The sequence below is a fragment of the Trichosurus vulpecula genome, chromosome 5 (genome assembly GCF_011100635.1).
Source record: "Trichosurus vulpecula isolate mTriVul1 chromosome 5, mTriVul1.pri, whole genome shotgun sequence".
Classification (NCBI taxonomy): Eukaryota; Metazoa; Chordata; class Mammalia; order Diprotodontia; family Phalangeridae; genus Trichosurus; species Trichosurus vulpecula.
Window position 1 is genome coordinate 10052593 of NC_050577.1, and position 23260 is coordinate 10075852.

Consider the following 23260-nt stretch of genomic DNA (forward strand, 5'->3'; position numbering starts at 1 on the left):
GACTTAAATTTTTCCTGAGTTCTTGCTCCCCCCAATAAGACAAAACCCAGTTGTTCCCTTGCCCCATCATGTATGCATACGTGTGCACAATACATGCGTGTATATGCATGTATGCATGTATGTGTGTATATATTTATGTTTATATGCACACACTTAAAATGGTTTCTTTCAGATGTTACCACCTACAGGAGCTCTTCTCTGGACATCCTGCTTGGTCATACTCTTCTTAACCCTGGGATCACTTTGTATTTACTCTGCATACATGCTCTCTGTTCCTGCTCTGTGTATGTGTTGTGTCCTGATGGAGAATGGACACTCCCTGAGGGCAGGGGCTGCTTTGTGTCCCCAGCACTTTCACCCAGTGCTTGCTATGTTGTAGGCACTTAACAAGTACTTGTTGTACTGGACACTTCTGGAAATGTCATCTCTAGACTTTTGTCAGCAGGTGTTTTCATAAAATACCCTATTTGGTGAGAGAGGAATATACCAGGAGAAGAAGAAAAGGAGAGGTAGAATGGGTTAAATTATCTCACATAAAAGAGGCAAGAAAAAGCTTTTACAGTGGAGGGGGAGAGGGGGAGGGTGAGAGGGAATGAATGAACCTTACACTCATCCGATTTGGCTTCAGGGGGGAATAACAGACACACTCGATTGGGCATGAAAATTTATCTTATCCTACAAGAAGGTGGCGGGGAGGGGATAAGAAAGGGGGATGATAGAAGGTAGAGCAAATGGGATGAGGTGGCAATCAGAAGCAAACACTTTGGAGGAAGCACAAGGTCAAAGGAAAGAATAGAATAAATGGGAGGCAGGATGGAGGGAAATATAGTTAGTCTTTTACAACATGACTGTTACGGAAGTGTTTTGCATGACTACACATGTATAGCCTATATCAAATTGCTTGCCTTCTCAATGAGGGTAGGTGGGGAGGGAAGAAGGGAAAGAATGTGGAACTAAAAATGAATGTTAAAAATTGTTTTTATGTACAACTGGGAAATAAGTTGTATAGGCAGTGGGATATAGAAATCTGTCTTGCCCTACTGGAAAATAGAAGGCAAGGGGATAAAAGAAGGGGTGTTGGTGGGAGTAGTAGAAGAGAGGGCAGATTGGGGGAAGGGGTAATCAGAACGCATGCCATCTTAGAAGGAGGGGAGAGATGGGGAGGAAATTTTAACTCAAAATCTTTTGGAAGTGAATGTCAAAAACTAAAAATAAATTAATTAATGGAAATAAAATAAAACACCCATTTTCAAAGCCTTAGGTACTTCATCCATATATCTATCAGATTCTGGCCTTCCATCCTCATCTTAACCTCCTCACATTCTCCAAAGTCATTCTTGAGTTTCTAGCCACTGGGTATGTGTTTGGAGGTCTCAAAATCTCATTGCTCACTCTCCCGGCTCAGCCCCAATGATGCTGATACATCCCGTGGCTAGGGGAGATGATTGTGAAAATGGTAAGTGATGATCTTCTGCAGAGAGCTCTCCGAGCCAAGCTGACTTTTCATCGATAACTAGTGATGGATTCCTCAGCTCAGAAATATAACTAGTGGAAACACAATTAATATGCATTAAATGCAAAGAGCAACTTTATATTTTTTCTCTTGTCATTTAAAAAACAATCTGTATGACTTAGGATGTGCCGTCATTGACTAGAGCAAAGCTCTCTTCTGGTGGCGAGCTCTGAATGTGGTATGGAACAGGGAAGCCTTGGGCTAGCAGGAGTCCAAAGCCTGGGTTTAGGTCACTGTTCTGCTGTTGAGAGCTAGAATGGTCTGTAGAGGTCATCAAATCCAACCCTGTCATCTTATGCATGAGGAAACTGAGGCCCAGCTAGGTAAAGTGACTTAGATAGGAAGGAGTAGAGCTGAGATTAGAACCCAGGTCCCCTGAATCCAGATGTCACACCCTTATTGTGTGACATGGGGCAAGTCACTTATTCACTACTGGCCTCAGGCTCCTGATCTATAAATTAAAAGGATTGGATGGTCTCCGAGGTCCTTTTCAGCTCTTGATCTGTGATCCTGTAATAAGCTTGTATGCCTCAGAACTTAGAAAGAGACAGATTTTGCCAGATATTAACTATATCCAACAATATAATCTTGTAGAATGTAAGTTCCCTGAGGTCAGGGCTTATTTTGTTTTCCTCTTTCTATTTCTAGCACTTTTCTGGCACAAAGTAACTGTTGTTTGATTTGTCTCCTAAAATAGATGTCGTTTCTTCTTTCCACCTCCCTTTTTCCATTGTTGTTACAGTTGGTTAGCCTGTTGCTGATTGGAATTGCTGCCTGGGGAATTGGCTTTGGCCTCATCTCTAGCCTCCGTGTTGTTGGAGTGGTCATCGCCGTTGGCATCTTCCTCTTCCTGATCGCACTGGTGGGACTGATTGGTGCTGTGAAGCATCACCAGGTGTTGTTGTTCTTTGTATCCTTTGGAGACAATGTATTTTCTGGGGGAAGGAGTTGCTTCATTCTTGCTTTTCCATCTTGTTTATGTCCCTCACTTGTGGTTAATTATTTACTTAACAGAAGTCTTAAATTATTTTGTTCTAGATTTGAGATTTCGTTGGTGTGGGGGAATCCTGGGGTGGGAAATCTGTCTATTGATGCTGATCTCCAACTCTTCTGCAGTCAATGATCTGAGAAAGTTGGCCGAGGACACTGAGGGGCTATGGGAATTTCCCATAATCACTCAGCTAGTATCTGTCAAAGGCAGGAATTGAAACCAGGTCTTCCCGATTCTCAGCAGTCACCCTTTCATAGTAGAAATCATCTTTCTAAAATTATTATTTTAGCTGGTCAGTGACCAGCTAAAGTCAAGTACATACCAGAGTACATCCATTGAATCCTTCCTGTAATGCTTTACTGTGGCCTGGGTAGCTGACTTGGGGCTCTGGGAGGCTCTCCAACCTTCAGGAAAGACTATGTATGGGCCCAGTGGTTGACTGTATGTCTAGAGGCATTCTGGTGCCATGAAAAGAATGACGGATTTGGAGTCAGAGGACTCAAGTTACAATTTCAGCTCAGTTCCTTATAATCTCTGTGACTGAGCAGTTCAATTTAATTCAATTCACAGGCATTTATTAAGCCACTTCATCTTCATGGGCCTGTTACTCATCTGTCAAAACAGGGACTTGGCTTAGATAAATCTAAGGACCCTTCTAGTTCCAAACCTTTGCTCTCATGTTCTGATGCCCAAGGACCAACATGCCTCAGTTCAGGGAAGCTCATTGGCCTCCGTGTGATCCAATTTTGGCTACAACAAACTCTTTAAGACTGTCAACTAAATTAAATAATTTTTCTAGCCTCTGCTGGTAAAAAGGGTTCAAACATTGACCAAATGACGGGTCCTCAGAGTCCTAAAAATGGAAGAAGCTTCTTGAGGACAGGAACTATGACATTTGTCTTTGTGGCTGCAGCGCCTAGTATAGTGCCTGGCACAGAGTTAGCACCTAATTTGCACTTGTTGAGTTGGGCTGTTGTTCTGAAGAGTCCTTTTCTTCTCTCTTTCTGGGTCTGACCCAGACTGCCCACAGCACTGTGTGACTTGGTCAATATTTGCTCATGGGTGGTATCTGGTGAATGGGACTGGCCATTGTTTCACTCAGAGTATAAGAGCTTGGTGGCAAATGACTCACTTACTTCCCAGGGGTGGGGTGTGTTCTGCTCCTGAGTCAGCCACAAGGACACAGTTATTGCTGAAGGTGTCAGGGAAGGCAAGGAAGTGGACAGAGTCAGCAAAGAATTCAGAGCATCCATCTGGTTTTCAGTCAAGGAATCCCCACTTGGGGATCCTGCCATTCACAGTTTGACAGAATGGAGACACTAGGAACTTAGTCATGGGATGAGTGCCTCCCTAATCCTTCTAGAGTGTTCACTGAATGCATTTCTAGAGTATTTATTATCTACTTGCTTCCATAGCCTGCTCATGTCAATTCGATACAATAAAGACTTGTTAAGGACCCACTACTATGTGCTGGGCACTATGCCAAGGGTTGGAGATACAAAGAGAAAAAGGAATAGTGCTTGTCCACAAGGGGCTTACATTCTACTTGGCAAGTTCATATCCCATCCAGCCACCATTGGCAGTGTCGGTGAGTGATTTAGGGACAAGTCTGCAAGGAAAGTTATTTATTTTAATAAAGCTGATTGACTCTGTTTTATCCCTGTAGGGATTACCTACTGTGCAGTTTATTTTAATCCTAAGCTTCCTTTCCTCTATCAACCAGCATTATCTTGGACCTCTTGTCTTTGATATTAGGAGGTATCTGACTGAAATTCACAAAAAAAGTTGGCTTTAGAATTAAGCAAAGCATGGTGAGAAAAGAAAATCTGCCGTCCCCTCCCCCCAAGTCATCAAAAAATACACATTTACACCTGCTATGAATCCTTCCTGATTTTACATTGTAGCTTTCTTGGGATTTCCTTTCTGAAAGTCCAGATACTGAATTTAAAGACTAGATAGCTAAAACAGCTGCTGAAAGCTATAATACATTCTTGTTCTGGCATCCTGGATGCAGAACTGAGAAGGTTTACAAAACAGTTTCCTTTTACCCCATTCCTCCCAAACATGGGGAATGGAAATAAGACATTGGCTTTCATGTGTGTGGTTTCCAAAGAAACTCTAAGCTTCAGGATGAAACATGGCTCTGAATGCCCATGGGATCCTCCGTCTAGGGATACTGGCTCATTGCTGGAAAGAGGAGAGGGTGTGGATACTCACCAGAACTGTGCCAATGACCCCTTCTCTCCTCACCTACTTGTGCTGAAACTCAGGCAAGATTCAGATGTTTGGCCTTGGTTCAGGAGAAAGCGAAGGCTGCTTCAGGTACAGCATGGTTTGGAAGTTTTAATGGAAGTTTCGATTGACCTTCTCTGACTCCTCCCAGCTTCCTTCAGAGCACTATGTGGCTGGGCTTTCCTGAGCCCCTGCTGCTAGCCCTGCCTCACTCTTGAAATGACTTGTTGGTGTTACTTCATGTTCATTCTCCTGGGTACATTGCTGGTTTTCCCCCAAGAGAATCTAAGCTTCTTGAGGGCAGGAATGGTTTTGTCTGTCTTTTCTATATCTCTTACATAGTGAACTTAATGAATGTCTGCTGAGTTGAATGGTATTTTCTAAGATATGAATATTGACAAGATCCAGTGTGGCCTAGTGGGCAGAGGGGGCCAGCCTCGAAGCCAGGAAGGCCAGGCTGAAATCCTGCACCTGATGCCCACAGGCATGTGACTCTGGGAACATCTCTGGCCACTCTCTAGGCTGATTGGAGAACTTCCCTCTGGCTTGGGCCACCTCATGAGTACTGGTAAGTATTTAGGGTAGCAGATCCCAATGTGAGTGGCAGCCAAGACACCCTCCAAGTCACAAAGGCCTGGGCGCAAGACCTGCCTCAGACATATACTGATCAAGAGATTCCAGACAAGTAACATTACCTCTCAGACAACTTTCAAGACCATAGGGTGCCAGCAGGCCTTAGTAGATGAGGTTTTGTCACTCATTTGGGAATTCCTCATACCAATGAAATCACACATTCAGTCCCTCCTCTTGAGTATCAGCGCAGCCAAATATATACATGCAGAATATATATGCATGTATGAGTGTGTGTGTGTGTGTAGGTTAGATGTAGATATGCTGTGATATAGTTCACATATGATTAAGAATTCTCAATTTATCCTGTAATAGAACTGCATTAGAGTAGCCCCTTTGGTTCTTCCAATACCTTATTGTCTGCCATGGAGGGCCAGGCTTCCTTTCTCCATGCGTCTTGCTCTGGAAATGTTATAATTCCAAAGTGTTGTGCACTCTGGCTGCATCTCTGCCTCAAGGGGCCAGCACCTTGGCCAGGTTCATCTTTGATCACAAAGCTGCACAGATGCTTCCTTCACCCGGCTCCCAGTATATGATCATTCTCTTACTGGTCTTTATCATCCAGTTTTCTGTATCCTGTGCCTGCTTAGCCCTGAACCAGGAGCAGCAGGTAAGTAAATACCCACCCCCTCTCTGTCTTATACACCAGGGTGTGAGAAAAAGAAAGGTGGGAGAAGTCATAGAACACAAAAGTATCTCTCTGGCTTGGATTGTCTTGAGAGCCCTAAACAGCTTCACTCAACTTCCCACAGATTGCATCTTTCCAGGCCTTCCTCAATGTACCCCCTTGCTTTTTCCCACCAAGATGCCAATGGCATTGGTTAAGAATATTTGCGATGTTCTTTTAGTGACCTTGGTTTTTTTAAATAATACTTACTTGTAAGAGGGAGGATTGAGGGCTTTTTGCATTTTTGGTCCTGGAAGAGGAGAAAGTTACCCCCTTGTTAAAGGCATATTCCTCAGAGTAATGTCCTCTCCCATTTTTTTACATTTAAGCTATCCTGGTTCCATGGCCAGAGAAGCAGCCTTGGGGTCAGGAAGCCCTGGGTTCATGTCCCACCTTGGATGCCAGAGTGACTGTGTGACCCTTGTCAAGTCACTTTACCCCTTAGTGTTCTAAGCACATTTCTACAAACACAAATTGCAGACAAAGTGCCAGCCTGCAGTAGCAGAAGGAGTTTTTTGACCTGGAAATTCCCTATAGGAATGAAATCTCTGTTTCAGTCCTACCCTTATCCCTGGTAGTTCTTTGGAGAGGCACTGTGGCATAATGGCTATGGAACTGACCTTCCTATCAGGAACATGAGACACATGACTGTGGAACCCTGGGCAAGTCACTTAGTGTCTCAGTTTCCCAGGAAACTCTCACATCTAAAAGCTGCAGCAGCCCTTGGCCTGGGTGGTGGGGGTTATTTATACAATGAGATGCAGTCCCCGATTCAGAACCTGCCTCTCTGTCTCTCTCCTTCCTAAGCACACACAGACGCAAACATGGAGAATGGGGAAAGCTGTTCTCTGCGCAGCATGAGTTTCTTAGAAGAAGCTGCCACGGAATCATTTCCATTCCCTTTGAAAGGATGACTAGCACAGGAATGCCTGAGGGGAAGGAAGCCCCGCAAATGTCACCACAATGCAGCATTCCCCAGTTTGCTCCTCCTTGTGTCCTCGTTGTGTGACTCCCCCTTTAATGTATGGGTGTTCATTGTGCTTCCTAGGGCCAGCTTCTGGAGGTCGGATGGAACAACACAGCCAGCGCCCAGAATGATATTCAGAGAAGTCTGAACTGCTGTGGGTTCCGGAGCTTCAACCCCAACGACACCTGCCTTGCCGTAAGTTCTCCACTTGAGTTAATTTTGTTGAAAGCCGTCATCATGCGTTCGGATGAATTTTGATGGCCAGAATCTTCTACCATATCCCTCCCTCTCACCTGTGCTCCTGTGACAGCTAGGGGTTCCCCTGTGCCAATGACACAGTAGGAACTGGATATTGGGGATCAGGTACCCCCAGTGGCATGCCCATCCACTAGGGTGGAGAAAGAACTCGGGGGATCTGGAGGTACATGGACCTGGGTGTGAATAGCAGTCAGTTCTTGCAGTTTGTGTGACTCTGGGCACGTGACTTCCTCTGACCAAATTAAACTAGAGGCAGGATGGTCCAATGGGAAGTGCTGGACTTGAAGTCAAAGGTCCCGAGTTCAAATTTCAGCTCTGCAATATAGTACCGGTGTGACCTTGGGTAAGTCACCTAATCTCTCGGAGGGCTTTGGTTTTCTTTACCTCTAAGGCCCCTGCCAGCTCTAAATTTTGTGATCTACTCCAGTTTTGTACAAATTTGGACCAGAACTCTAGTGTCTAAGGTTCAGGGTGGTGGTGGTGGTGGGGTCTTCTGGGAAGGCAGTGATATGTCCCCTTTTAGCATCTGAATTACAGTGGAAATGGTTGAAGGAGATGTGTTTTACTAGTCTGGGGTTCAGTTCTACTCTGGGGTCATATGATACACCATCCTGTACCAGGCAGTACGCATCCCTCCAGAGTTCAGTCCTGGGGAGGGCTCCTCCACCATACTCTTCCCATCTTTAGAATACTCCCCTTTATTGGGGAGGGAGCCATGAGCATTTGGTACCTTTTCTTGTCCTCCCCCCAAGTCTGAACCTTGGGGCCGTTGGGAGCCTGACACAGTGTCCAGGGACCTGGCGCTTCTGCTCAGCAGGTGTTTAGTAAGTGTCTGCTATAACGCAGTCTGTCACTGAGGGTTTTTTGTTTTTAAATCTCATAGGCACAGGATGAGGAGGTGGAGCTTGGCAAGTCTGTCTGAATGAGCTCTGGACGTTTTAGTAGAACACAAGCTTCATCTGAATGGGCAGTATTCTATGCCCCTGGAAAAGCCAGCGATCTTAGGCTGTGTAAAAAGAGCCATGAAGGCAAGAATCACAGAGTTGATATCATCCCTTTGCTTCCTTCCCTGGTCAGATTAAGTCCCAGGGTGTTGTATTCTATTCAACACTGTGATCACCACATTTTTGTAATTGTTGTTCAGTCATTTCAGGAGATCCAATTCTTTGTGACCCCATTTGGGGTATTCTTGGCAAAGATACTGGATCGGCTTGCCATTTCCTTCTCTGGCTCATTTTACAGATGAGGAAACTGAGACAGACAGGGTTAAGTGAAGCGATAGAGCTGGGCGATACAGGGTGAAATAGCTAATACATGTCTGAGGTTGGATTTGAACTCAGGTCTTCCTGACTCCAAGTCAGGTTCTCTAACTGCCCACTATGCCACCTAGCTACCTACTATGTTTTAGGAAGGACATTGGGAAACTTGAGATCATCCAAAGGGTGTTGGTCAGAAAGATGAAGGCCCTGGAGTCCAGGCCATTTTAAACTGAGAAACTTGAGAAAAATAGAGGTGCTTCTTCTGCAGGAGAGAAAGCTTAGGAGACACTTGAGAGCCATCTTCAAGCATTTGGGGAGCTGTCCCATGGAAGAGAGATCAGATGTTTCCTGCTTAGCTCCAGAGGGCAGAACCCTCCGGAGCCATGGAGAGAAGAGGCAGAAGGGAAAGTCTTAACAATTCGTCCAAAAGCAGAGATGGGCTGCCCTTGGGAAGTAGTGAGTTCACTGTCACTGGAGGTCTTTAAGCAAAGACTGGAGGACACTAGCAGGGGATCCTATAGAGGAGATTCATGTCATAGATTAGGTGCTAGGTGAGCACCTAATCTAATAGAACCCCTCTCTTTATAAATGAGGAAAGTAAAGACCAGGGATTGGAAAGGACTTGCCCCAAGGCCACGCAGGAATGGGCACCAAAGACATACTGCTGGTGTTTGAGGAGGCACCAAGGAATCTTTTTGCTGAGCCCTGATCTCCGAGTGTGTATGAGTGCAGGGAGGGAAGCAGTTGATAGCAGGGCCACCATTTTGCAGGAAGGGCTTGTTCCTTCCCTGTCAGGGCCCTAAGTTTAGCAACGGGATCAAGGTCTTGGTCAAGGGCCCAGAGCAAAACCCACAGCCCTACAAAGAGGGAGGAGGGACTGATTAAGTGGGGACCTCACAAGTACGCATTGCTCTCTACAGAGCTGTTTTTACAGCCGCCATTGCTCTCCCTGCGCTCCAATCATAGAAGAATACGCTGGCGAGGTGTTGCGGTTTGTAGGTGGAATCGGCCTCTTCTTTAGTTTTACAGAGGTAAGTCATTCTAGGCAACCCCATAGTACGGCGCTCCCCCATCTGGGAAATGGCATCAAGGGAAATTAATTCATTGCTTCAAGGATTTGTGATTTCATCATTCATTCAATCACCAAGCAGCTATTAAATGCAGGCATGGTGGATACAAAATAAATAAAAATAAAGTGGACAAAAATAAAAGAGTCCTTGTCCTCTGGGGGCATACATTCTAGGAACACCATGTTACAATATGTGTATACAAAATATACAATGCAGATATGATAAAATTGTTTTTGGGGGGAGGCACTAGCAGCTGGCCCATTCCCTTCGCCACCAGTGAGCTACTGCATGGTCACCCCCCCTTGAATGTCTTTCTATGACGTGCATTCCTGTAGATGCCTTACTTCCCAATATTTGCATCTCTCCTTAAATGCTTCCACGAGGAGCAGCCCTGTGAGCTGGAGAACACTCTCACTGTCAGGTTGTTTTCATTCTCAACAAACTTCTCAGTTGCTAAGGAATGTGAGCCTTGTGCTCCATAGATCAAGGCGGTGTCTGCCATCTTTGTTCCTGATGCCCTGCAGGGGGGTCAGGCGCCTCCTGGCAAGCCATCTGTGGATCCAGCTGCCAATTCCCAGCCAGTGACACAGTCCCTGGCGACGTTGGGGCCTCCACTCTCTATGAGGCTGGAATAGAAGGGTGGGCATCTGTAATCCTTACCAGTCATCCAAGAACAAGTAGCCTCCATATGGTTAAACAGAGAAAGTTCAGTGAATGCGCTCAATTTTTATTGATTTTAAAGCATAGTTTGATGTCTCTGTAATCTCACCATCTGTCTTCTCTCTCCAACGTGGCAACCATCCGTGTTTGCCCATCCTGTGCAATTTTTATCTATGACCTCCCATAAATCTTGCATGTGAGGTCCATCCGATGTACTTGGCACCTTCCCCTCATTGCCTTGGCACTGCTGTAGTTCATTGGCCTTTCTGGTTAGCCTTCACTCTTGCTCTGTGATGGGGTTGTCTTGTTCCAGTCATACATCTCTCTAGTGACAGCCTTCACATCAGTCCTTGTAACATGAAAACATATACCTCTTAATGTGGATTTTGTTTTTAATCAGGCTTTGGTGAACCATGGAAGAAGTCATATTACCTTAAAATTTTCGATATTATACTGATTTTCCCCCTAAAAGGCAGGAGGTGTTTTCTTCAGTCTTTGTAACAGCAAATTCATTTTTGTGGGATGGCCTTTGTTTCTCCAATTACTTTCTTTTAACCAATCCATTAACCAAGTTATTAGAAGATCCCTGATACTCTCAGCTTTGTTAGTCTGCCTTCTTCAGCCACTGAGAGCATTCAGCTTTTTTCTAGAGTTCTTTAGTTGTCTTTCCTTTTGTTGAATAAAGTTAAGAAAAGAAATCATTCCCTTTGGCACCAGTGATTCAGGGAGGCTAATTTTCTGATTCACAGCCCAAAGTTTGGTGTTTTATTCATGTTGCCTGAAATAACCCATATCTGTTTGTTTTCTGCAGATCTTGGGAGTTTGGCTGACCTACCGATACCGGAACCAAAAAGACCCTCGGGCAAACCCGAGTGCCTTCCTTTGATGGGTGATCCAGGGCTATTTCCCGCACAGTCCCTTCCTTTTTCCTTCCTGTTACATATAAGTTAAGCTAGTTGTCCTTTTCCTTAATTTAGTGAACTTTCCTTTGAAAATGATATGACAGAAGGGATAATTCTCTTTTTGTTTGTAGTCAGCCCGCTGCCCATCTCCACCCCATGTAATGTCCTTTGCCATGCTTCCATTGTAATATCGTCTTCTGAGTTAAGTGGTTCTCTCCTGACTTTTTGTAGCCAGTGCCCTGATGCCTTTCCTAGCCTTTGTACACGCAGAGAAAATTTCAATGGCATTCTTGTTGTCCACATTGTGACCAACATGTCTATGCCTCCTGGGTCACACTGGTTATAGATATGGGATGGGAACCAGAGAAAGATGGGGACTTGATTTGTAACTGATTCCTTTAGTTTGGATGAGATCATGGAACGGACTCCCCCACTCCACCACCCCGTTCCCAGTATCTTTTTCTTAAGAGAAACTTTGTGTGAAGTAAAATTCAATTAATTAAGGTGTTGATTCAGGTTTTGTCGTCTTACTTTAGGACAAGATTATTGTTATTTAGATGTAGAAATGTGTTTTGGGAAAGTGGGAAAGATGAGTCATCTTGGGTCCTGTAGGGGTGGAAGAGAGGTGGGCACTCATAGGTATCCTCCTCCCCCCACCCCACCTCCACTGATGTTTAATCCAGAATGCGTTTGCCCTGATTATCTTTTCACAACAATGAATGGAGGCTCAAATCCTTCTATTTTTGAACTATCTCATGGGGTAAAAGCATGAGAGTTGGTGACCTTGACGCTGGCCAGCCTCCGTCCATCCTGAGAAATCCTCGATGAGTGTCCTGGGAAAGCTCTCAGACACAAGCTTATTGGAATGTGATTGTCATGATTTCCAATTTGAGTAGAATTGTAGCTGTGTCGTTTATTTAAAAAAATAAAAAGATGGAAAACCTTTTTTTGTGTGAGTGTGTGTTAAATGGAGTTGAAGAAAGGAAGACCCGTATGTAGGTTCGGTCACACAGAGCTGGTTTTTCCCTCTGTGGATTTCTTAGAACAAGGTTTTGCCTGTTTGGTGGAGATTCAAACAGGGAACTCTGGCTTGTCGATGTGAATTCCCAGCTGTGCAGATAAAGATGGCCTTGCTGGCCTGGCTTTCACCCTTGAATCTGTAGGTGTCCTTCGGTGGGGTGGTCAGCCTTGATTTACAGATACACACTGTCTGGCTTACATGCTACGAGGTTTGGGACATATATTTGTGCCAGCTCATTTGGTCACAGGGGCTCTTGGTTTGGCAAAACTTATCTCCCGGCGTTTATATAGAGTAAGTGAACCAACATTTCTTAAGCACCTTCAGCAAGACCTATGTGTGACACAAAGACACACATACAATGGCCCTGCCCTCAAGGAGCTTACATTTTCTGGGGGCCAATAAAACTTCATGGAGAAGTAAGGAAGATACAGAAGAATGAGGAGAGAGGGATAGGGAGCAAGCACTAACCAACTAGACAGGGGAAAGGGGGAGGGAGCAGAGAAAGCTTAGAACAGGAATTTTTTGAGCTTCCTTGGAGGAAGACAAAGATTCTAAGAGGAGGGTAAGGGGGATTCAATACAACCACAGGATCACCTTGTAGGAAGGAACTGAGGTGAGCGATGGGTGGGGGTGGGGCAAACTGTTGATTGGACTAGACCAGAGATTGTGAAAGGGGAAGGAGAAGTGTGTGAGGGAAGACTGCAGAGGTAGGCAGGAGCCAGATAAAGTCCTTAAATGAATGTGTATCTTTGAGTCCTGCCGACAACGTGACTCTCTCAAATGTCTCTGGGATTCCTCCGATTTGGGAGTTCCCTCCAAAATACAGATTGCAATTCATCCATGCCTGCCTGTCCTCTGCCACCTCGGTCCTCAGCCTTCCATAGATTCACTACAGGGCTTCACCCGCTCTGCTGGAGGCCTTCCTCAGAGGCACTAGGCCTTGTCTTTGCTCTCACATTGCAAGGCTACCATTGGAGCAGTCTGCTCTTGATAATCATGATGATATTAATAATGGTTTATCATTGCTGTCAATCTGTTAAGGGCTAGATACTCAGCCTCATGTTAGGACTTTCTTCTTTTTAAGTAGTGTAAATGTGCAATGCTTTGATTTTGGAAATGTCGTATCAATTTCCAGTCTCTCCCTGTCCCTGCCCCCAGCCTTATCCCTCGACCCCACCCTCCCCCATGATAAACAGTTGAGTTTGGTAACCAATCCATTGATGCTACTGGACAAGGTATACTTTATTTGACACCTGTCCCTTACCACCACCTCTACCAAGAGATGGGAGCCATGCTCCGACCTTTGGACCTCTGGTTGAATTGACCAGAGTTCTGTTGTCTTTCAGTGCAATTTTCCTTTGCAATGTTGGGGGTCATTGTGTCAACCATCTTTAGATTCCTCCTTGGCCCTTGTTCTTTCTCCATAACTAAACCCCACCCCCCATCTTGCCCCTAGCACTTCTTTTCTTTCCATCTGAGATGATCTCTAGAGCATTTCTGGTCCTTGTGGCTCTCTGCTGGCCCTGTTGGCAGGTGGGCTTCTCAAGGTTGTGAATGGGCCATTGGCGTGTGTGTCTTGGGGAGGACACACAGGCTTGCTGGGAGTATAGGGCCCCCTGCAAGGCCCTGGGAGCTTGGTTGGCAATCAAGAATTATCACCTGGAACTTGGCACCTCCCAGGCAAGCCCTCAACTGCCCTTTTAAATGGACCTTTTAGTCACTTTTTCTAACATAAAAGCTTTTATTCCTGTGGATGCTTTATTGATGGCGTTTACTGTAGTTAGCCTAGAGCTATTTTGTAAAGTCCTACTCAGGCCCTTGGACCACTGCCCAACCTGTCCTAAGTAAGGTTAATAGCTCACCTTTACCTGGTGCTCTAGGTTAGGGCTTCTTTAACTTTTTCCAATTTTTACGTGACCCCGGGTATATAGGTATATAAAATAGGTATACGAATGAAACATTTGCTGATAATAAATCATAAAGAAATTGATTTTCTAACAACTCTTTGGTAAACATATAATTTTACCATTAAAGATGAAAGCAAATTTGCATTCCGATGAGATGGATGTGATCTTGGCACAATATTTGAGACCGCAGGACACAGAACGTCTTCAATATTTTTCAGAGTTGATTGATTTTCTGATTTTTTAATTTTCAATGCTAAAACACCGCTTCACTAAAATACAGAGTACAAAAATGGCCATTTTAGAAATTGTTGGAAATTCTGTCCTAATCCCAAGCCAAAATTCATTTAATGATTTTGTGCATGCGATAAAAATACTGCCATTCATAACACACACTAGTTTCAAATCTGAGCCGAGGTGTCTCTGGCAGCATTGGCTGGTGTTGTGTGGCATGAAGGCATTCACAGCCCAGTGTGCATGTGTGTTCAGAACGAAGGTGGCAATGAAGTTGCATAGCACAACATGCTCAAGCGTTGCCAGAAACACCTTAGATTCATTACGTGTTTGATTTTGAATTGATTTTTGGTTGTTTCACGTTCAGAAACCTCTTACTGTTGCCAAATTTTTTGAAACCCCACATTCAGTTATGAGACCCACATTTTGAGGAGTGGTGAGGAACTTGATATTCAAGAAGTCATCTGAGTCTCCTGGAAAGCAGGTGCCATGAATTTCCCCTTTTTACAGATGAGGAAACTGAGGCTCAGAGATCACACAAACTAGCAGAGAGGAGGCAGGATCTGACTCCTCCAAGTCCAGAGTTCTCTTCCCTTTGCCCTGCTATATCTCTCTGCCGCCCCACCTCCACTGACCATGAGCCCTGCCCACTCTGTGGTCAAAAACAGACAATTCCAGGCAGAAAATCTAACACCGGGACAAAGAATCAAGCATGATTTTCAGCTGAAGGACTCTGGCTCTGAACCACCTGAGACCACAGTGGCTGGGTCCCAGAGCCCAAGGCTGCCTAAAAGGTTGGGCCAGAGAGGTGGAGTTGCAAAGTACATAGTATACCAGGGTGGAGGAAATCCCATCCTAGGCAGTGAGAATTTGCATCCTACTTCCTTATATGAGCCTCCTGACCAGCCTGACAGGTGTTTGCTCAACTCTGTTTAAATTCGTTTATTTGCCTCTAAGTAAGCACATGAAACTTTTATCATATTTGGTCAGGATGTTAAAAGATGCGGGAGTCTGTTGGCGACTCAGCCTTGTATAATCTGGAGTTTTGAAAAGGAGGCAACCCTAGCTTCTTTTACAGGTGAGGACCCTGAGGCCCATAGGGACGTGGACTTGGGTGGGATGCAGAGGTCCTGAGAGGCACAGCTGGGCCCTGAGCTCTGACCTCAGGTCTGACCACTCCAGTTGGTGGGTCAGTGTGACTGGCATTCCACTACTGTATTAGGAGAGCAGAGTTTATAATTTCAAAGAGGATTATATATATGTCTGAAAGGTTCGGAACTGCTGGATATAAAAAACTCTCAAAGTAGGAGGCAGAAGAATCAAAGCATATATTTAGGCTCCACAGTAACCAACCCATGAACCAGCATCCCCATTTTGACACATTGATCAAAAGCTTCCAGGCCCAATAAGTCCGCCTCACAAGAGTAACCAGGAGGCTACAGAGAAGCATGATGGTGTAAAGCAAAATCATGCTTCCCCCTCTATGGTAAAAAGATTACCCACTGGCCTCAAGTCCTTGTTCAGCTTCCTCCCGTAGGTCAGCTCTGCTACTGGCAGCTCCTGCTTCAGCTTCGGCTGTGGCTGTAGCTGTAGCAGCCTCTGGCTCCAACGGAAGCTGTTTTTAACCATGTGGCTTCTTCGGGGGGGTATAAGGTACGCCAGGGAAATCACAGGTTCTTTCGATCTGCTTAAGCAAGGTGAAGGTGTTGACTGGGAAAGCACAGGTTCTTTCGGTCAGCTTAAGCAAGGGAAGCAAGGTGAAGGGGCCGACAAGCTTACTCCAATCCAACATACAAACAGTATTCAGTTCAGGGGTAAAAAGCCAAACTAGTCAAGGGCACTTGTTGACTAAGTGCTAAGGAGCCCATTTTTGGTTACCAACACACTACTGACAAACCCAAGGCATTTGCAGAGGTGCACTGATTGGCAGAGAATGGTGGCAACATCTGGGCCCTGGGGATAGAGGGCTGGACTGGGCATCAGGCAGACCTGAGATCATCCCCTCTCTTAGACACAAGCTGACCTTGAGCAAATCACAACCTCTCAGAGGCTCAGTTTTCTCCTTTGTAAAATGGGGATAAACTAGCATTCCCTGCACAGCCTTGTAAGAATGAAGTGAGTTAATGTACGCAAAGTGCTTTGAGAGTTCTCCATGTTCTCCACTTGCGGACTGGGCAAGTTGCCTATATTGTGCAATCACTCACCTGTGTGGAGGTGTCCCTGCCCCCAGAATTTGGGCTCCTGGTGAGCAAGGACTCGGCATTTTGGCCTTTGAATCCCTGGTGCCTGGCACACAGTGGATGCTTAATAAGTGCTTACTCAATCACTTGAAGTAAATTTCCTCCCTCTCAGATTTGGTCACTTTGTGGCTCAGTTATGAGGAGAGCTTGGGATGTGACAGTGTACCCACAGAAATGTCAGCTGCCAAATCTCTGGCTTGTGGAGAGGCAGAGATGATCAATGATACAAGGATGTAAGGGATGGCTAATAGATGCCAGAGTCAGGATCCAAAGGATTCTCTCCATTAGGACACTGGACTGAATCTAATACAATGAAATTCAATAGGAATAAATGGTATGATGATTCCCCCTCCCCCCAAATGAATTTACAAGTATAAAATGGGAGAGGCATTGAGAGAAAGCAGGTCTGGAAAAGATCTGGGGAGTTTAGTGGATTTGGCCAAAAAAGCTAATGCAATCCCGGGCTGCTATAAGTGGGGCAGGAATAGGGCTTTGGTAGGTCCCCCATACTCTGCCCTCATCAGATTTCATTTGGAATATTGCTTTGTGTTCTGGTACCACTGGGTTTTTTTGAGGGGGGAAGGCAAGGCAGTTGGGGTTAAGTGACTTGCCCAAGGTCACACAGCTAGTGTGTGTCAAGTGTCTGAGGTCGGATTTGAACTCAGGTCCTCCTGACTCCAGGACCAGTGCTCTACTCACTGCACCACCTAGCTTCCCCTGGTACTGCTGTTCAATGTTGATAAGCTGGAGAGGGTCCGGAGCGTAGCCAGCATGGTGAAGGGCCTTAAGTCCATGACATACACTGCTTAGTTGAAAGAACTGGGCATGTTTAGCCTTAGAAAAGAGGACTAAACTCAGGGGAGACATGATAACTGTGTTCAAGGACTGTACAGGAACAGCTCTTGTGGGGAGGAGGAAGCACTGGATTGGTTCTGTCTGACCCCAGAGGGCAGAGCTGGGGGAAGCCTCAAAATGGCAGATTTAAGTGAGAGGTCATGAACAACTTCCTCATGGGGAGTGGAATGTACTTTCTCAAGAGGTTCACCCTCCTTGGAGGTCTTCCTGATGACCACATCCAGGTATGATGTAGTGGAGATCCCTTTTGTGTATAGGCTACACTAGCTGGTGCCGAGGTGCCTTCCAAATTTCAATTCTGATGTCCTGTGAGACCTCTATGCCTACTTTCTCATCTCCATAATGTCTTGATGAGAATGGTGCTTGTAAAGGTGTAATGAAGATGGTGGGCAGTGGGGGGGAAGGGAGTGGCACCAAGCTTCTCTCCACAATAGCCCTCCAGGCTTATCTAGAAAATGCATCAGATTGAATCCAAAGCTGTCTTCTGTAGTCCCTGAGAATCTTTTGGACCAAGTCCAAATAAAAGAGATTCTCCATAGATAGTTGAGGCTTTCCAGATGTCCCAAGCTCTGGCACACACAAGACCTCCTTAACGATCATTATCCATGACTACTCCAAAGACACTGACCTAGTTATTTGCACAGGAATAACTCTTCCACAGAGAAGCCCAGATCTGGTGTTTTCCCCAAGTTTCTTCCTTTATCACAGAGCATTTCCTCATATTTCCTTCCCACTGGGCAGAAGGGGCAGCTTGCCACCCTCAGGTTCAGGGTGAAGAGGACTGCTGCTAAGGGACTTAGTGAATAGACTCAGGGCAGCTGGTACTTCACCCATCCTTACTTCATGCAGAGGCAGGGTAGGTGTGAAACCATGCTGGTTTTGTTATGCCTCCACGCCAAATTCCACCCTTGCCCTGGAGCAGCATGAGGTGAAAGCAAGAAGAAAACTTTAAAAAATAAAATCAAATGCCATGAGTCCTTCCAGGGGTTCTTCCTAATGTACCGAGATCGACAATGTGGGGTTCTCCGGACACAGTATTTAATAAATGACTTTCCAGCCCTTATACTCATCTGTTTCTGTCTCCAAGCCTCAATTTTTCTCTTGTTTTACCCTCCTTTACATAAAAGATCAAAGCCAGCCTCTGCTCCTTCCCTCCCAGAATGGTCCTGTCCACTACACATGGCCAGCTATGATCCATGGTCATCAAAGGGTGGTTGTTAACTGCATGTGTTTGGAGGGAAATGCTTCCCAGGGGCTGCTTGGGGAAATCATCTCCCCCACCCCAAGAAAAGAAAACAGACTCAGAATGAGTAGGAAAGGGGCCAGGCTAGCCTGCTCCCCTCTCTTGCCTCAGTGAGCCCTTGGGTCCCTGAAAACAATACCTCCAGCCCATCTATCACAGGGCATTGAATGCTAACTGGACCACTTTGTGCCCAGTCTTCCATGTCTGTTATTTCTGGAGTTGTGAACAACCATTGACAGCAATAACAATAAGTCACCTCTATGCAGTACTTTAAGGTTTGCAAAACACTTTCTACACATTGATTCCTTCAATTCTCATGAGCCTGGGAAGGGAATGCCATTGTATGCCCATTTTGCAAAAGTGGAAGCTGGGTGTCCAGAGGAGGAGAGAATGAGCTCAAGTTTGCCATGGTTCCTAGGCCAGCACTCTGGCCACTTCACACACACCCCTCCCTTTAGGCACACAGACTGGACAGGAAATATTGGAATGGTTTGGGATGGAAGGATCCTAAAGAGGAGGGACACATTTCCCTGACTTCCTCAAAAGAGCAGCTGAACACAAGCTTTCCCTCCATGACTCTGAGCCCTTGCTGTGAATGTGAATTATTACCAGCAACACCAATCCACAAAGTCTTGAGGTGGGGGGGGGCGGCATTGGCGCCTATATCAAAGGGCTCCAGGCGCCTTTTAGAAATTGCTCCGTTCCCTCTCCCCTTCCACCTGTCACTGGCCACTTGCTGCACATTCCAGACCCTCCACTTTGCAGTTTCTAATCTCCTACAGACTGAGGAACTGGAAATTCAGGTTTGGTAGATTGTGTAAAGTAAAAGTAATTAGGCTGAGAGTCTATTCTTTGACTGGCAGCGTTTGAGATTTAGTATCTGAAAAAAAGCGCCTTGGGGGCAAGTGAGACGTTTGTGTCTTGTCTGTTGTGGTCGGTCCTGTCGCAAGCTGGCCTCTGGCCTAAACTCTACCCTCTACCAACTGATAAATGGAAAGATAAGAACTAGACCAGGAAAAGGCCTCAGAAGCCATTGAGGCCAATCTTCTCATGCCTAGATGGGGCACTGTGGCCCAGACAGTATGAGTGTTTGCCTGAGGTTATGAAGTAAAAGGCAGCATGAAGTGGGAAGCATCCCACGCCCTTGGCCAAAGTGTTATAGAGCCACAAAGCCTGGATTGGGAGTCAGCAAACCAGACTGAGTCAGCCTCTGGCACCTACCACCTTCAAGTTGGTGGACAAGGAACTGGGTCTCTCCCGGCCTTAGTTTCTTTATGTAGTCATCTGTCTACAGGCACATGTGTGAGTATGTTTGTGTATATATATGTATTTATGTGTGTGTGTGTGTACACATATGCATCTATTTATATATAAACACACATCATATATATTAGTATTATAATATCATATACATACATTATATGTGTATGTATGTGTATATAAAAGCTTGGACTAGATGCCCTCTCAGGTTTCTTTCTAGGTCTAAGTTGCTTCCTCTTTCTGAGTGTGAAGGTGTTGGTCTAAGGTCCCATCCTCAAATTCTAGGATTTGGTTGCATTTGGACACTTTTGGGGAGAGGCGATCAGAAAGTCCCATTTGATGGAAAGCAGAAAAATCCAGACAGATTATGAGTCACTGGCTTTATAGTCTCAGTGCCCTTTCTTAAATTTTGGCAGGGGACCCTTCATCCTGGTTGGATTGGCCCCTTGGGGGATGGGAGGGTCTTCTCTGTTAATCTCCCTTGCCCTGGACTTGCCCTCCTTTGGATGTTCTGAAGGATACTTTAAGGGCCAAGGGACAGACACCAGGGATACCTGACCTGGATCCAGTGGGCCGTAAGGTGACTGTTTGTGGGAAGGTTTGGAGCCCTTTGGGGAGTGCAGGGAAGAGGTAGGCCAGCTCCAGCTTTAGCACCTGTCATGGTCTCTCTAAAAGGGATGACTTGGGTTCCCCTGCAGCCCTACCCCTTTCCTCTCCCTTCTGTACCCACCCACCACCTGCCAACACCATTGTATTGTGTGAGGATGAGGGAATGGATGCCTTCTGGTACATTTTATTTTCTTTGGTTCCTGCTGTATCAAGGTGGATGGCTTGTTAACCACCAAACAGAAAGAACATTTCATTTTGGGTCAAATACAATTGATCAACAAGCATTTCAAGTACAAAACTAATGATGATGGCTGCCTAACTAGGCCTTGAAAGGAAGCTTCTGTGGGCCAAGTGCTGGGGGACCACCCAGCTCATTTCATGGTATAGTGGAAGTGCTGCTGCCTCTGGAGTCAGAGGACGTGGGTTCAAATCTTACACTTCCTACTACCTAGCAGGGTGACCGTGGGCAACTCATTCTCTCTGGGCCTCAGTTTCCTCATCTGTCCAGGAGGGAGATTTATGTTCTGCCTCTCAATCTATTATCCTATTATCTTGTCTGTATTCTTTCTCTTTTTATTACACACTTGGTAACCATCGGAAATAATAAACATTCAAATACAGATACAAGAACTTCAGGATTCTTACATGAAACAAAAAACTTCCATGACAAATCATCTATTTAGAGCTGGAAGGGGTATCAGAAGCCATCCAATTCAAATCTTGCATATTATTGATGAAGAAAATGAAGCCCATGGGGGTGGGGGAAGTAACTTACCTATGGTCACACAGGCAGGATTCGGATCCAGAACCTCTTTCCTTTGTGCCAGGAGCATGGGATAAATACCACAGAAAGGGAAATGAACCTCAACCATTTCAGTTTCCCAGAATAGGAAGATTGATACTTCAGGCCATAGACTGGATTGTTGAATGGACAATTTGAGAGTGTATAGAAGGGAAGAGGTGGTTGCTACAAGTTAGCATGGATTTATTAAGGGCAAATCATGTAATGCATACTTCATTTTCCTTTGTGAGTTCCTCCTCCCACTCTTTAGAGAGACACCAGGGACAGTCAGGTGCTCCCCAACCCCTAATCCAAGTATTGGGAAGATGACCTTGCTCCCAATGAGTGCTGAAAATGAAGGAAGGACCAAGAGGATAGCACTAGCAAGTCCAGCTTGGGCCCAGCCACAAACTCCCTCTGCAACATCCCCAAGAGAAGGTCATCCACCCTTTGCTTTAAGCTCTCCAATGATGGGGAACCCTGGCATCCCAAGGCAGGCCATTCCACTTTGGGATAGCTCTAGTAGGTTGGAACGTTTTTTTGTTTGTTTTTGTTTTGTTTTCTGACATCCAGCCTAGACTTGCTTCTCTAAAACTTCTACCCACTACTCTTGGTTCTGTCCCCTTTGAGGCCAAACAGGGCAAATGTAACCCTCTTCCACATGAAAGCGCTTTAAACATTTGAGGACAGGTATGATGGCCTCCTTTGCTTTCTCCTCTCTGGGATAAACACCTTCTAATCCCTTCAATGGATAGTCATTGACCTGCATTTCCATTCTCTCCCCTTCTGGGTCACCCTCCTCTGGACACTCTCTGACTTTCAATGTCAATATGTCACCCAGATCTGAACATAATATAAGCTAATGTGGTCTAACCAGGGCATAGGACAGAGGGACTGCCACCTCCTTATTCCTAGACAGTAAGCCTTAATGGGTTCCTTATGCAGTTCAGTAGGGTGGTAGTAGTGTGGGACTTAAGAGTGAGGAAGACTGGAGGTCAAATCCTCTTCAGACAGAAGCTGTGGGATCTCAGCAAGTCACTTGACCTCTCTGAGCCTCAGTGTCCTCATCTGTAAAATGGAGGTTATAGTAACACATACCTCCGGGGGTCAAAGTGAGGATCACATGCACTGACATAAGGAATGTACCTTGGCTACTTAAAGAGCCATCAACATTCTAGCTATTATTCCTAACGCATCTTTTTTGGCTGCGCCATCATACTCTTGATCCAAATGTGTTCTTTATCCTAATCCTCCACATTTAAAGGTATAATCCTGGTGACACTGATGAGAGCTGAGCTCCTGTCTCCATAGACAAGGTGACTAAGTCTGGCTTAGATTTCAGGCAAGCTGATGATGAGACCCATGTTGCTTCGGCTGGTTGTGTTGTGTTTTTACCATGACCCATATCTAATTTGGCATAGTTCTACGTGCCCCATGTGTCACTGTCAATCTATATCATTTCGTCAGGGTGGGAAGTCCCACACTGCACATCACAAGCCGAGTATGACTTTATCGTTTTACAGGATTGCCCAGGATCAGCCAGATGCCGAGTAGGAAAGGCAGGCTTTGAATCAACATTTGAGTCTCCCAGGTTAGCATGTTCTCTGCTTTGGAGCAGTCCCTCTCTTACCCAGATGTACAATACATGTTATCTGATTAGAGAAGTAACCCTAGCCACATTTCAAACTAGAAATCAGTCTTTCAAAAATGACACCTTCAACTCTCAAAAAAAAGAGATTTATTTAAAAAAATAATCATGGCTTACTGTTGTGGAATGCTCTTTCTTTTTTTTTTAACCAATGCATTTAATACCACGTACAAAATAGTGTTGCTGTAGCAACATTAAGCCATAATCCTAATTCTGTACATAGACCGTGTTTCCGAGTTTCTCAACAAGAATCTGCCTAATCTCTTCAATACTCCAAATTTAAGGCTGAAGGCAGAGAGAACAGAAGTTCTTTTCT

At 45.3% G+C, this 23260-nt stretch overlaps 1 protein-coding gene across 1 annotated transcript in view; it reads left to right on the forward strand.

The window, feature by feature from the left end:
- TSPAN13 (tetraspanin 13) overlaps positions 1 to 12094 on the forward strand; it is a 31045-nt gene extending 18951 nt beyond the window's left edge. The window contains exons 2-6 of the mRNA XM_036758519.1: positions 2256 to 2423; positions 5896 to 5976; positions 7082 to 7195; positions 9438 to 9548; positions 11059 to 12094. Of these exons, the coding sequence (XP_036614414.1) occupies positions 2256 to 2423; positions 5896 to 5976; positions 7082 to 7195; positions 9438 to 9548; positions 11059 to 11133 (549 nt within the window). The 3' untranslated portion in view covers positions 11134 to 12094. The remainder of the gene's footprint in view (positions 1 to 2255; positions 2424 to 5895; positions 5977 to 7081; positions 7196 to 9437; positions 9549 to 11058) is intronic.
- Positions 12095 to 23260: the final 11166 nt, after the last annotated feature.